At 48.2% G+C, this 15,617-nt stretch overlaps 1 protein-coding gene across 1 annotated transcript; it reads left to right on the plus strand.

The window, feature by feature from the left end:
• The first annotated feature begins 8,493 nt into the window (after window positions 1–8,493).
• Window positions 8,494–15,551, plus strand: LOC149344531 (uncharacterized). Its single transcript, XM_089547260.1, has 5 exons — window positions 8,494–8,961; window positions 11,148–11,207; window positions 12,183–12,257; window positions 13,887–13,935; window positions 15,307–15,551. The coding sequence occupies exons 1-5, from the start codon at window positions 8,815–8,817 to the stop codon at window positions 15,549–15,551; spliced, it is 576 nt and encodes a 191-aa protein (XP_089403386.1). The 5' UTR covers window positions 8,494–8,814.
• Window positions 15,552–15,617: the final 66 nt, after the last annotated feature.

Raw genomic sequence — 15,617 nt, forward strand, 5'->3', positions numbered from 1 at the left:
CTAGCATCGACGCCGTTTCAAAGACGGACCATATGGCGGGGCCCAGCCAAGACAACGATGTGCCAGCACAATCGTCAAACGTCCTTCTCAACGAATTCCAAGTGATGGATGAAGACGACTTCGGAGACGCCGACTTGGGAAGTGAGGACGAGATCCCGTCCGACTCCTCGTCGAAGCCAGCCGGGTACAACAACGATGCCAGCTGGGAGCTTGTACAATCCAAGCGCCAGAGAAAACTTCAAAGGCGAAAGGAACGCAAAGGCACGGGAACCGGCCCGGACGCCAATCCTCAAGACGGAAAATTACCGGGTGATGCGACCGGCTGCAACAAGTATGGATCAAGGGAGCAGAGCAGGCCTAGGCGAAGAATGCCGCCACTCCCCAGAAGCGACTACAAGATCATTATTCGACCCAAGAAAGGACTCATGGTGAAGTCCCTCACCACCCACCAAGTAGCGCGCGCAATTGTCATGGCGTGCGGCCAGCAATGTAAGGACGAGGACCTACTTGTAAGGCTTCGCACCGGATCCAATATCATTATCGTTAGCACTCCGCACGAGCAAACGGCTCAGCTAGTGCGGCACATTACCCGTCTCAAATTCGACGGAAAGCCTTATGATGTAAACGCTTACGTGGCAGCACCGGAAGACGTCCTGCGCGGCGTGATCCACGGTGTAGAGCCAGGTACCCCTCCCGAAGAACTTAAAGCACACCTACGGGTCAGAACTCAAGGAGTGACCATACTTCAGGCAAGGATGCTCGGAAAATCCAAGACGGCAGTGCTCACGTTCGACGGCCCAGTCTTGCCGAAATTCGTCATTTATTACGGAGGTGAAGTACCATGCTACCAGTACCGCCCCACTAGGCAAGTGTGTTACGTCTGCTTCCAGCAAGGACACCGTTCCGACGTGTGCCCCACACCGAACATTATTGTGTGCGGACTGTGTGGAGTTTCAAACCCGCCCGCCGACCACGAGTGCACGCCCAAGTGCATAATCTGTGGCGAGGCACACCGGACCGGATCCAAGGAGTGCCGAGAGAGATTGAAAAAAGCCAGGCCAAAACCCACAGGAGAAAGAGGACGGAGCGACCAACGCGGGCGACCACCCAAGCGATGGCTCAGCTCAGAGGGAGAGACATCGAGGAGCCGATCGAGGTCCAACTCCTTCCCGCCTCTACCACCAGCCGGCCCACAGGAGGGGGAGAAGCAAGAGAAAAAGAAAAAGAAGAAGGTTTCCCAGACAAGCGGCAGCAAGGTGAGCTGGGCTTCTACCACTGCTTCGCACTCGGTAGGAAAGGGTAGTAACATAGACAACACAAACAACAAAGACAGTCGCGTCACAGAACCGAAGGACGCGAACAGCGATGCGCTCAGACGCGAGCTAGAACTCGCTCGAATCAAACAAAACGAGCTCGAACGCAAAGTTGAGGAACTCACAAAAACACTAAAGGACCAACAGCGGGAACTCGACACGACTAGAGCACTTCCAAAACAACAACCACAGGCATCGAATGAAGGAGACCTTGAAACACGAATGCAACAGATGATGCAGCAGATGATGCAGGATATCATGCAGCAAATCCAATCGCAAATGCAACAGATGCAAGTACAATTCCAAGGGCAGATCGCAGAGATCAGAAGCGCTTTTCGAAAACAAAAACATACCGAAAACATTAGGGAAAAAGCGTACAACCGTCCAGCGCTAACAGCTTTCGCAAGCGAACAAGGCAACAGCAGTGACGCGTAAACATGATCAATACGTATCGGCAAGAACAAGAACACTTAGATATTTGGCAATGGAACTGCAGAGGCTACCGCAAAAAGCAGGCCCTTTTAAAACAATATATAAACACACAACTGACACCTCCTGATGTAATTGCGCTCCAAGAGACTGGAATCAAGCCGACCTTACAAGGGTACGAGGTTTACGAGAGTCAAAACGAAGGTAAAGCGGCCGTCCTAGTCAGCAAAACCATTACCGCCATCAGGCACGATACCATCGCCGACACCGACATCGAGCACGCGCTTGTTGAAATTATTCCGAAAAAGCGACAGGGAAGCAGCACGTTCTTACTTAACGTGTACAGCCCGCCGAGACAAAGAAAAGCCAAACTCTTCGAACTGTTCTATGGAGCGCACAAGCTGGCCAAAAAAAATGCACTCATCATCGTAGGAGATTTCAACGCCATGGACAGGAGTTGGGGATACCAGAAACAAGACATCAAGGGAAGAACATTAGTGGAAGTAGCGGAGTACTTTGGCTGCAGTCTAATCACAGATCCTGCGACCCCCACGAGAATCGGAAATAGCGTGAGCAGGGACACATGCCCGGACCTCACCTTCGTAAGGAAGAGCAGGGAGTCACAGTGGGAAAACATGATGGAAAATCTAGGCAGCGATCACTTTATCCTCCGGACACGAATAGCATCCGACACCATAAGACGCCAGATTGGACAGGCGAAAATCACTGACTGGAACGCGTTTCGCGGGGCTTGCAACAAATCTGAAGGCGGTATCCAATCACTGGAGGAATGGAGCGGCATGCTGAGAGAAACGCGACAACGATGCACAAAAAGCCTAAGGAGAACGACAGCAACGCCTGAAGTAGACGCCCACCTCCTCAGACTATGGGAAGCGAGACGCAGTCTCACCAAAAGATGGCGGAAGCAAAAACACAACAGGAAACTAAAACTAAAGATAGCAGAAATTACGGCAAAGGCGGAAGAATATGCGATGCAACTCGCGAAACAAAATTGGGACCAACTCAGCGACTCGCTTAGGGGAACTCTAGGCACGGCCAGAACCTGGAATCTCTTAAGAGCACTAATGGATCCGACCAAAATAAAATCAGAAAACAATAAAGCCATCCACAGGTTCATCCACTCCTTCGAGGGATCAGACATCACCCTACTGGAGAAGGCACGAGAAAAATGTTTCGGCGATCACAACCCCCCGCGATACCAAGGAACGTATCGAGGAGCCGAAAACGAGAAACTCGACCGCCCCATAACTGTGGAAGAGGTTTACGCGGCCATAAGAAACACCACCAGAAACACGGCAGCCGGAGCGGACAGAATCGACAACGCCCTAATCCGCAACCTGAGCGACGACCTCATACAAGAGCTCGTCAGCTTTCTTAACAAACATTGGGAGGCGGAGACGGTTCCCGAAGATTGGAAACACGCCGAAGTAATAATGATACCTAAACCTGGTAAAAAGCTACAAATTGAAAACCTCAGGCCCATATCACTCACGTCGTGCCTTGGCAAACTTTACGAACGGGTGGTAACTTTAAGACTGCAAAATTACATGGAAGACAACGACTGTGTACCACATACCATGTTCGGCTTCAGAGCGAAGCTCTCGACGCAGGACGTTCTCCTCCAAATACAAGAAGATGTCCTGCGAAACGTACCTCGGACGGGAGAAAATGTCATAATGGCCCTGGACATCAAAGGGGCATTCGATAACGTCAGCCACGAAGCGATCCTTACGGGCCTAGACAAGCTGGATTGCGGGCGCAGAATCCACGGCTTCGTCAAAGCCTTCCTGTCCGACAGAACTGCCACCATCGGCATAGGAGACCTTCGATCGGACAAAATTCGCACTCCAAATAAGGGAACACCCCAAGGGTCAGTTATCTCCCCCTTACTTTTCAACATAGCTATGATAGGCCTAGCTCGAAAACTAGAGAACATCGAAGGCATCAGGCATGCAATGTATGCTGACGATATAACAGTCTGGACAAACACGGGTTGTCTCGGAGAGAAAGAAGAAAGGCTACAGCAAGCGGCCTCTTGTGTAGAGCAATACCTCGCAGAAAGAGGACTCGCATGCTCGACCGAGAAATCGGAACTGCAGAGAGTCTGGAGAGGCAAGCAAAACCGGACCGTCCCAACCAACGAGGACCTAAAACTCAACGTCTACCTTGACGGGACACCCATCCCCGAAAAGACAACAATAAGAATTTTAGGCATGTGGGTTCACTCCAACCAGCGCAGTACTCACACTTTTACCCTGCTCAAAGCAACAACACTACAAGTCTCACGCATGATCACCCGCATCACCAACAGGCGACATGGCATGCGTGAAGAGGACACACTCAAACTAGTCAGAAGCCTTGTAGTTAGTAGAATCACGTACAGCCTACCCTACCAGTGCCTCAACAAAAACGAAATACAACAAGCGGATGCCCTGCTACGCAAAGCGTATAAGACAGCGCTCCGACTTCCGCGCAACACGTCAACCGAAAAACTCATGGCGCTGGGATTACATAACACCTTTGAGGAGCTACGAGAGGCGCAGCTTGAGTCGCAAAAACTCAGGCTGTTGCAGACAACGACTGGAAGAGCGCTCCTGCAGAGGCTCGGATACCGCGAGCAGATGCGAGAAATGACGAGGACGGCAACGATCCCCGACGAGCTTCGCAAGACCCTCAAGGTAGCGCCAATACCAAAAAACATGGATCCCAACCTCCATCGAGGCAGAAGAGAAGCGAGGGCCGACTTCATCGAAAGAACATACGCTCCTCAAGCCACGACCGTGTATGCAGACGCGTCTTGGAGAGGAGGAGACACCAAAATCGCTGTGGCGGCGGTGGTCGATTCGTCTTTACGCGAAATGACCAGCGCGTCTCTCCGAGGCTGCACAGCTGCAGAGTCCGAGGAAGTAGCCGTTGCTCTAGCGGTGGCGGAGGGCTATAGAACCGGGCGGTCGCTAACAATACTCACCGACTCTCAAACAGCCTGCCGAAATTACATGAATGGCAGGATAGGTCGTCACGCGCTCCGTATACTCCTCGCAGCGAGCGACAGAATTAAAAACCAGGAAGAACAAAGCGACAAGATCCCACACAAAATTGTGTGGGTACCGGGGCACACGGGGGTGGCAGGGAACCAAGAGGCCGACAGGATAGCTCGAGGATACATTACTTTCCGAGCATCCGACGAGCCCGCGGAACTCGCGCCAGCACCCAGGGATTACTCGGCCATACTACAAAACTACAGAGGCAGAAGATTGCGGTATCCCCCACCGCACAAATCTCTCAGCAGAGAGGAAGCTGTCACTTGGAGACAATTACAAACAGGCTCTTTCCCAAACCTACATATACTAAACAAAATGCACCCTACCATATACGCGGACAAATGTCCCTGGTGCGACGGAAAACCTACTCTCTATCACATCACATGGGCCTGCCAAAAGATAGACGTGGTCCCCAAAATACAAAACCCGAGTGCGGAGCAGTGGGAGACTCTGCTGTCCAGCGACCGCTGTGAAGACCAAGAAGGTCTGGTACAGCGAGCTCAACGGGCGGCAGTGGCCAGCGGAGCCCTGGACTGAGGGCAACCGACCACTGATTAGAGGCGGACGACTTCGACAGAGAAGACTCCTGGGGGTAAAATCAAGGAGAAAACGTCTCTGAAGATGCTCCCAAACCGCAGGAAAAAGGACTAGAGTAAAATAAAGTTTTTCCTTCCTTCCTTCCGCGTTGTCTTCTTTTTTTTCCCCTTCTTTGAATGGCACTTGGCGCCTGGCTTTCATTTTTTCGCATCAGCCAGCATTTTGAGTGCGCCCCCGGCCCTCCCTTTGTCTCTCCCCTCAACGCATCCCGTGCGTCTTTTAAAATTGACGTTGGATTTAAAATCACATTGCCCATTTTCTCTTATTTTCAGCACCCGTTAATTTATTTTGATCAGTTTACTCCTCTTATAGCTATGCTGGAGCATGCAGTCCCTCACTTTCAATGCGGCATTACTGCGAGGGTCGTGAAGGCGAAAATTGTCCGGCGTCGGTGTCGGCGTCTGTGTGAAGTCTCCACCTGCTAGGTGGGTTTAGGAGGATTTGCGTCTCTCCACCTTCAACCTGAAACCCGTCACCCCTTCTCCTCCTGCCTCTTTCCACCTATAGGGAAGAGGAGGGAGACGCCGAACGAAGAGTGGGTAAGAAAAAATGAAAATGTCTATGAAGAAAATCGCACAGTCAACAGCAGCCCTACGCCACCACGGTGGCTCAGTGGTTGTGGTGCTCGGCCGCTGATCCGAAAGAGGCGGGTTCATCCCGGCCATGGCAGTCGCATTTTTATGGAGGCGTACTTGAAAGAACCCAAGGCGGTCAAAATTATCCGGAGCCCTTTACTCTGCCAGGACAGCAGCTTGGGCATGTTGGTTATTCATTTGTGACGGAACAGCGCAAAACACCGGGACAAGGGACAAGAGACAAGCGCTGACTTACAACTGATTTTTATTTCGAAGAAGCATTGCTTCTTATACCTTCTTCACACCCTCTAAACACATGTGTCACAACCATATCGCTCAAGTGTCCTAAAATAACAACCTAAGACAAATAATCAGAGAGATTTATAATCATATTTTTAACATATGGAATTCTTTCTTTGTTAAAGCAACAGACGGCGTGCTGACACAATCGTCGCGCAGCCTCGCTATCGAAGCTGCCTCGATTATTTAACAGACTAACTAGTCTTTGTGATGACCCAAAGCTGTACATTTTTGGAAATCAGGTGCACGAGTTTTTGAAGGGCAATCTCTGCAATGAATTCCCAGGTGTCTGCAAGCTTGCTCGACATTAGTTTTGTGTTCTAGTAGCCTTTCATTCATGCACCTGCAAGTCTGCCCTATGTATTGTTTCCCACATGTCACTGGCAACGAATAAACAAGGCCTTCGGTACACTCCACAAAGGGGGTTCGATGCTTTATCGTGCATCCCTGCTTCTTTTTGGTCGGGTCGGAATTGACTCGTCGGCACAGACTTTTGAGTTTATTAGGAGCCGTCATCACAACATTCACGCCAGCTTTTTGACCAATGCTTTTCAGGCGATGGGAAACGTGAATGTACGGTATTGCTACCACCGGCCCTCTTTCTTTCTCTTTCTTTCCCTCATTGCCGGCGTTCCTCATGGCCTATAATTAGGTTTTGGACGTTAAACTCCATAAAATCAAACCAAACAACAGGCCTACGTGCAAAACAGACAGCCTCCCGAAGAACTATATTCGCGAAAACGAGGCTTGCGGGAGCTATGGCTCGGGAAGAGCTACCTGGGTCTCACAAGCCTAACCAGTGGCTTTGTTTAATGCCTGTCAGAGGAGTGACGCATCGCTTAACCGCAGCGTCACTGCTGCGGTAAGTCATATGAGGACTAGCCACGATTTATTAGTGCGACTCACTCCGCGTAGTTAAGTATTCAGTATTGAAACAGAATGAGAATTGGAATAGGTTTGAGAGCGAAAGACATCGTAATTGGAATAGAGTCATAATTGAGTATAATCAAACTGGAATAGATTGTGCCGGCTAAAAAAGAATGTTTTCGTATTTCCTTCGCATGAGTGCAATTTGTCGCAGTTTTTTTTTATTTTCTTCCTATCACAGGAGCCCGAAAATGAGGAAGTGGGGCTACCTCTGTACAGTAACTAGTGGCACACATTTCGAAGGCAATACATAATTATAAATTTATAAAATATTTCTACATTGAAATTTTGCACTTTGCCAACTACCTACAGAGAAGAACTATATAGCTTTTTTTTTAAGCATCGCCGAATATGACATGGAATTCCCAACCATTATTCTATTGCGAGGTTTCTTGCAGTGAGCGTGCGCATATATTTTGTTGCACTTCTTGCTAAGATATAAACACGATGTCCAAAACAATGAGGTCCTCATTCAAACCATATCAAATCTAAGTTTAAGAGAAGGTAGATCTACATCGCGGTCAAGTGAAATTGCGAAAATTTTATTCATGCGCACAACCATCAGCCGTCAAATGCTCGAATATTCACTTCGAACCTTGTTAAGTTATGTCCATAAACACGATATAAATATCGAAAACGTTAGCACCCAAACTCTGAAGACTTTACAAAACAAGAGTGATGGTTATGCTCGCTACTAATTGTATAATGGTGCTTTTTTTTTCTTTTCTCAGGTGTGTTATGCTGGTCTTGATGTGATGGGGATATCTTATTGTTGTGTAAAATGGGACATTGACGTAGACTGCGACCAACTAATTTTTCTTTTCAGACAAGAAGGTCTTGATTCACTTGCTATGTGGGCACGTTGTCTTGATTATGCTGCTATATATGTAAATGTGCAACTGCTGTACGCCTTGTAAATGGGGGCTGGAACCACGTCAAGTGATATGTTTTCACTTTTGTTCGAGTCCCTTTCCGCCTCGAGGGAATAAAGTTCAATTTCAATTTCTGTGGGCCATATACCCTATGCGGACAGCGCAAAGAAAAAATATCTTTCTAGGCGAAAAATATTCCGAACGGACTGTACACTGGGCGCCGATTGTATACTGTAATTCCCGGTAACTTCTTTTACTAGTGCAGGGCAAAGTGAGACTGTGTTTCTTTAACTGATTTTATTTCGTTCGGGGACAATGTAATCAGCACGCAATATTGTAAATCTGCTGAGGACCGTACAAGCAAGCCCAAAGGCCTTACATGAGAAGGAAATGAAATATGGGTCATGCAATCACTGTCGTCAACGGTGTCAGCGCTCAGAGGAAACGCGACTGACAACAGGGTAAAAGGCAGGAAACTGTTTTCAATCGGTTCGCAGGCGACTAGGAGATGGAGGAAGACCAAGGAAATCGACTCAGGCAGGAGAGCCCAGCTTAAGGAAATGGGGACCGATAGCGCACAGGCGACGGCATGGAGAGGGTGTCCGCCATCGTCAGTGCTCGCATCAGCAGCCTCCGGGACACAGGAAACCGAGCGCCCATAAGGACTCCGAGTGGTCCCGGACCCCGTCACAGTTCGCACCCGGAGACGCGCTAGTGGTCTTCGCCCCGGGGCACAGCCATGTTCGCAAGCAAGGTGTTCGTGTTGGGCGTGCTCGTCGCAGTCGGCGTGGTGGTGGCCCACCGGCCGACGCGGGAGCTCCACATCGCCGGTGCCCTCCAGGAGAGACTCCGGCTGGCCCAGTGCCGAGCCACCTGCCTCGGAGAGGTGAGAGACCTTGGAAGTAGTGGACGCCTACGGCTGGCATTTATCCGGTAGCTGAATTGTTCAGAGAGCGCGGCGGTTGATACGTAGTTCGTTTAACCAGAGCTTTAACGTACCACAGCTGCCCACGGGGTTGTGAGAGACGCCGTGGCAGAGAGCTCCGGATAAATTCCGACCGCTTGAGGTTCTTTACCCTGCATTCACTTCGCATGGCGCTCGGCCACGGGGGATTCTGCATCTCTGCTCCATTGAAATGTACGCGCCACGACCGCGACAGTTGTTTTAAAGGTATTCGCTTTGACACTGACTGCGCAGCCTGTGCAACATACCTGGCCGTGAATTAATTAAGTAATTCACGCGTGATATAAGCAGGAAACGCAGTTTTTACAGCAAGTGCCTGAGGCAAATAGCAGTAAAATTTTTGTTTCTTTTAAGGAGAAAAATGAAAATAGGAAGTTCTCGCGAGTGGAGGTGTCAAGCCTGGTTCACATGCGAGCGACTGAGCGGCGCGTCGCAGCGAAATCTTCCAACTCGTTGAAACCTCGTCGCTTTGCCCACTCGAGCCGCCGCGACGCCTCAAAACAGGTTTTTAGGCCGCGGCGGCAGGATTCGCTAGCGTTCCCGCTTGCATGTGAAACAGGCTTCACTCCTTGTAGCAGTAAAATATCTTCATTCCGTAACTCCTGTCCCCCTAGCAAGAAAAACTAAGAACGCATACTCAGGTTTCGTGAGGACAGTCGTATTCCGATTTCTTAGTCAATGATGCCCGCAAGATACAAAATGTCCTTGTCGAAGTCACGGCTCTGAACATTCCAGTGTTGACGCCCGCTAACTTTGCGAGCCGTCGGCAGCACAAACTGAGGCATCCGTGGAAACAATCGGAACAGTCGACTGCGTTGGAGGTCTGTAACGCTTCGCTCACAGCTCTGAGAAATGAAATATTTTTCCTGTTAACCGCTTCTATTCGCCGCTATTTTGACGCTGTAAACTTATAATTTGAACCACACATAACGCCACAAAACATAAATAATTTGTTGTCGAGAAATTGGCACAAATTCTGATCGGTGACCGTCAATGTCGCTTTATTTTAACGCGACTTACTTTAATCCAGTTTAACTCGCCCCTGTGGCTCAGTGGATTCGCCATTCGGCTGCTATAAGCTCAAGTATAGGTGTGCTGAATCTCGGCCGCGCCAGCCTCAATTTGATGGAGACAAAATGCGAAAACGCCCGTGTGCTGAACGATGTGAGTGCGCGTTAAAAAGCCCCAGGTGCTCAAAAATTAATCCGGAGCCCTCCACTGTAGTGATCGAGCTCTTCTGCAATTGAAGTCTAAAAGGAGTTAAATTTTCACAGGAGGTTTTTTTAGGTAAAGATATTTTTTCTTCGACATAGTAATACCACTGTTCACGTACGCCGGAAAAGTGGCGAAGCTGTTAACTAGCAAAGTGATTAACTAAATTCTAATAGGTACCTTTTTCACTCTTATAGCCAGAGGCCTGGTTGTAAGTAGAGAGTTGCAGTTCGCTGTTAACAATACCATATCATTTTTTAGGATGTGGTATTTCGAATTTTTGAAATTGCGCGAAAATCATCTAAAAGCCTATTTTAAAAATTAGTCGAGAACTGCCGTGAAACGCCTGGTGTACTTTAATTCGCTTTAATACACTGTATTTCACTAGATTCTATTCCATTGAAATCAGCCGCTGCATCGATTGGCTTATATCGACGATAATGACTCACTGAGCAACACAACGGGGAAGGATTAGCATATAATGGAATAGTTGCGTTATGCTGGCCGTGAAGTTTTCCTCCCTTTTCACATCAGATGTACGGATACGTCCCGATTCAACCATTTGTCTGCAACATTATTTGCTGTTTGTTAATCTCTGAACTAGCAGTATCACAGGCAATTTGATTTGTTCCACGTGATTTGGGCTCCGTCAGACCAGAAGTGATTGAGCGTCGAGCTTTCAACAAAACCTACTCTCGTTATACGCATTACATCGCTACATGGAAGTAAATAGTTATGCGGGCCATATTGCTTAAATTCTCTCATCGGTACACAATAACGTTGACGATTCCTTGCCTGCCAGCCTAGTGCGCGTCGAGTAATACCGCATAGAATTGCGGGCCAAAGATTACTGTAATGCTCTCATGTGCAGTTGCGTGCTACGTCTTTACTTTCAGCTTGGCCTGGCAACCGAGTCCCAGCAGATTGAATGCAAGGGAGACAAGGAGTGTTACATGGTGAGTCTTCTAGTTCAGGGTATACTTCACGTAGAGTTCACATGATTTATATTTTATAGGTGGCACTTCGAAAACACCGAATTTGTAAAATGCAGAAGTTTTTGGTGCAACGTAGGATTTTAAGATGTAAAAATCTACGGTGGTGTACTCCAGCAAATCACGCTCTCTTGAACGTGCTGGTAATTTCAGACCGAATGCACCTGGTTGTTAGCCTTGTTTAGGGCCATATTGACAGGCCAGATTTACGGCCAGCCTGAGGCATGAAAGCGTCTTCTGGCTCTCAGTTTTTTGTCTTGATTATGAACGCGAATCATATCACTGCATCGAACAAGTGCACTTGCTTCGGCCAAACCGTGCCGCGTCATCAAAAAAGACCTTTCTACTTCTCGTACATCCAGAAAGCATGGTTGGTAGATCCAGCGTGTATTCGTGGTGAGATCGGAGTTCTCTCTTCGGCTTCATATTTTATTTTTATTATGAAGGTTCCCTTGCATGAAGGTTTCAAGTAATTTAATCAGTGTGGGAGCATGCACAAAGCACGAGGAGATCTCACCTGGCGGTTGCGTATATTAAGGAATTTGTTTTTAGCTCCTTGAAGAACACGACACGGAGCCGCTCTCATGCGCTCTGCCTCGGGAAACGCATCTTCAGTCTGGCAATCCTTCTTTGAGCGCATGGATGGGCTACGTATACTCACCAGGTGTGCGAGCTGCGTGCGTGCGCCATTGATGCAAAGCCAAAAGGATCGCAGCTGAACACTAAGCAGTGCCTGCTTACCCAACCCAGGATGCTTCTAGAACCCTGTAAATGTCCCGCAATGACTCAAAAGACCGCAGACAGGACATGCGCTGTGTTCTGGTCGCATGTCGTTGTCGGCTGAGCACATGCAGCGAACGCGTCAGCGACATGGAAGCCGACAAAGAACGTTCGTCAGGGCAGCGTCGGCTCCTCTCACCACTTTCACTGCCCACGCAGTGCTGGGAAGTGTGCGGCCTCTTCTACGACAACTTCACCATCTGGGGACCCATGTGCACCGCGGCAGACATCTGCGTAAGTCAATCCGCCCTGCAGGGTTTTTTTTTTTTTTGCGGGAGACCCCCGTGTACAATATGAGAGGAACGGAGTAAGAGCATTCAGTTATTGATATCATCATTGTCAGGCACGACAGGCACGGTTTTTTTGTTTTGTAACTTGTTCTCCAATTAGTGTATAACTTTCACAAGTCATTTTCTGCTTTAGTGAAGAAATAGCAGAAAAATTCTCACTTGTGTGCAAAATTATTTTTTTCTTTCGTACTATGGGAGTGTTTATGTGATAAGCGTATGGGTGCATACATGAGTCAGTGGAGCAGTCTTGTCTGCTCTCAGTACATTAACTGCTACTGTGGTAGCACAAATGAAGAAAAATAGTGTGTTCATGAGGAACTGTTCCGAGAATATGACGGTCCTTCACATTTATAATTCTGAACACGTAAATAGTACCAGAAGGCCATAGAACGGATCGTTTACATCAGACCACGCTTCTACATATACCGGGTGTTTTCTTGCTTTTTTTAAGGTCCAAATTTTTTTTTATACGGCTTTCGAGCTAAATAGAAGTATTTTGCGGCATACTAATACCAGTGTTCGCAGCCATCAAAGAACTGGCGAATCATGTTAACTAGTAGACTGATTAGGCCTAACTAAATTTTAGGACTTAAATTTTTAACTATTTTCGATAGGCTCCTGGTTGCATTCAGTTATTTGCAGCAGGTCGTTTGTAATAGCCATATCAGTTTTTAGAATTTTGAAAATGCGATTACCCTCGCCGCTGTCGCTCAACTAATTCGGGTCATTTGTCACGCCATTCGAAAACCATGCCCTTGCGGCGTCACAAAGAGTGGCGTCAAATAAAAGGCGACATTCCGTAAAACACATACGACGTGACATTCTCTGCCCCGCCCGCGCTGAAGCAGCGAAGTGGGGAGGAGTGGGGAGCAACACGAGGGTGTTCCGGTTGGCTTCCAAGAATGCCACCTCCTCCGATTTGCTGCCTTGCACAAGGGGAAAGACAGGAAGGGTTGCAAAAGGGAATGGAGAAGGAGAGAGATGTGACTGCGTCCGAGATCACAAGGTAAAGACGTGTGTATTGCTAGGCTACGGAAATTTTGTTCAGATGGGCTTTAAGACGATGGGTGGGTGGGAATGGGGCAGTATAACTACCACGGTTACTCCGCTGATTTTTTTGCTTACTGAAAGCGAAAATTCGGAAACTTAGGCGTAGAGCGTTGAAACTTTGTGTGTGCCTCTTTAAGCATCATCGCTCACTTGGTTCTTTTGTCATCAGTAAACTTCCTTTTCGGCCTTTGACAGCTTCGCATTAAGAACCTTCTGTGCACTTATAACACGTGAGGAGGGAGAAAAAAAGGCCAAGTGAAGACAGCCCGCAGTGGGGATGTTCCACTGAAGGCTAAACCTCCACTGGAGGAGCTGTTAGAAAAGGGTTGGTTTGGTTTGGTTTGGTTTATGGGGTTTAACGTCCCAAAGCGACACAGGCTATGAGAGACGTCGTAGTGGACCCATGTTCTTGTCTCTATTGTCAACGTATTTTTTTTCTAGTTGTTCGCCTGTTCTTCCGAGCGCAGCGGCTCCTGCACGAGCATGCTCTCCTAAGGTATACCTCCCACCCCCTTTTTCGCAGTTTCCCGGCTGTCAGGTGGCCTGCTCCTTCAAGCGCACAAATGGAACCGGTACGTATACTGCCACGTAGTAGCACAAAACGAGAGGGGACCGCTAGCACTTGGTGCCGACAGAATGAACCGAACACAAGGCAGAACTCTACGTGCCGGACCTGGCTGACTACATTGAGCTCCCCGAGTTTTTTCTCTGGAATGTTTTGTTAAGCCGCTACAGCTCGCAAGTAGTACCTTCAAAAGCTAGAACGGATGTTTGCTCGTTGAAGAGTCAGTCTCTAAGTCTTAATTTTCCTTTCATTCAGTTTTTATTTTTCTTCTAAACACATTTTCTTTCATTGAGTGATTGATTACTTGATAGTTTTTTTGGTTTCAATGACATGTGAAATTCGGAGGCGAGTCGGCAGAAGGTGTAAAATTGCGGACGGAGGCCCCGAAAGCCCATAAGGAGACTTCCCGCTTCAGAATAATGTATGTAGCGCGTGATAGCAAATATTAAATATAAAATATATTATGTACGCACTTTTCTACAAAAATATACCATCATAAGCAAGAAATACCACGGATGCGCGGCCAAAATATCCCTGAGAAAGTAACAAGTACAGAAGGGATACACAGAGGGGTATGCAATGCCTCACAAGCACGGACGTAACAAAGAAACAAAACTGTTTTTCCTTCTCTTAATACAAACAAAGCACATCATTAAACTTGACACCTCAGAGACAGACATAAACTGTAAGGGAAGACCTGTATTTAGGTTTCTGCTAGCGAGTGTTCATCTCCAGTGCTCATCACAGTGTTCCTCATTGTAGTTTTTCAGGGCTGAATCCAAAATGTATAGACATGTGCATGCAACCAAATAGGTGTCAGATATCTCACTGGGCCAATACTCTCTCAGTAGCCCATTTGGTATGAACATTCAAAGCGTGTGCTCTAAAAGCTTCCTAGAATATTGTTTCTATCTTTTAATAGGTGTGTTCACAAACGCTGTCCGCTTTTTCTTCTAATTTGTTCGGAAAGGGAGTGGGCTTCATTTTAGAAATACCTCTGTCGCGCTTACAGTACTGAAGCTTCTTTCAGTAACACACATAAATCTCATTAGCTTTCAAATATTTTTGATTTGTTCGTTCTCGTTGTGACTTTCATGTCAGCACTCCATAATGATTCTGTCATAGTGAACAAGTGATTAGTGAAGTCAGATCTTGAACCGGACTCTACTTGATCCGCACAGACGTAATTTATTGACTATGTACCCGTTTTGGCTATCATTGTCGTGAAAAAGTACTACAGAGGTAGAGAATTTTGCTGCGGAAATTAACGAAAAGGCTAGGATCACACAGCTGCGACGGCTCATTCAAGAAGCCTCCACACAACCCAGCAAGTTCAAATGCCGAGCGGACCCCAAGAATGCAGGCTTCCTCCTCGCAGGCATCGCAGCTGCGAAAGAGCCCGCAGAGGAGGAACTGGCCGGCGTGTTCGCAGACCCGCCGCGGCTGGAAGCGGCCGACGGAGACCAGGCGGTGCGCGTGACGTGGCATCGGCCTCTGGGTCTCGGGGGCGTCCCGGCCGAACCGGCGCTGGTGTACCTGCTGCTGCTGAGGGGAGTGGTACACCGGGACCGCTGGGACGAGGCCGCGCAGGTACGCATGCCAGCCGAGCGGTCGGAGATCTAGCGACGTGAAAGCATGTGCCCCGTGTTAGGTTTGTGCAGTTAGAACAAAAAGATAACACAATAAATA

This window comes from Amblyomma mixtum, chromosome 5 (assembly GCF_055824585.1).
Source record: "Amblyomma mixtum isolate Tamu chromosome 5, ASM5582458v1, whole genome shotgun sequence".
Classification (NCBI taxonomy): Eukaryota; Metazoa; Arthropoda; class Arachnida; order Ixodida; family Ixodidae; genus Amblyomma; species Amblyomma mixtum.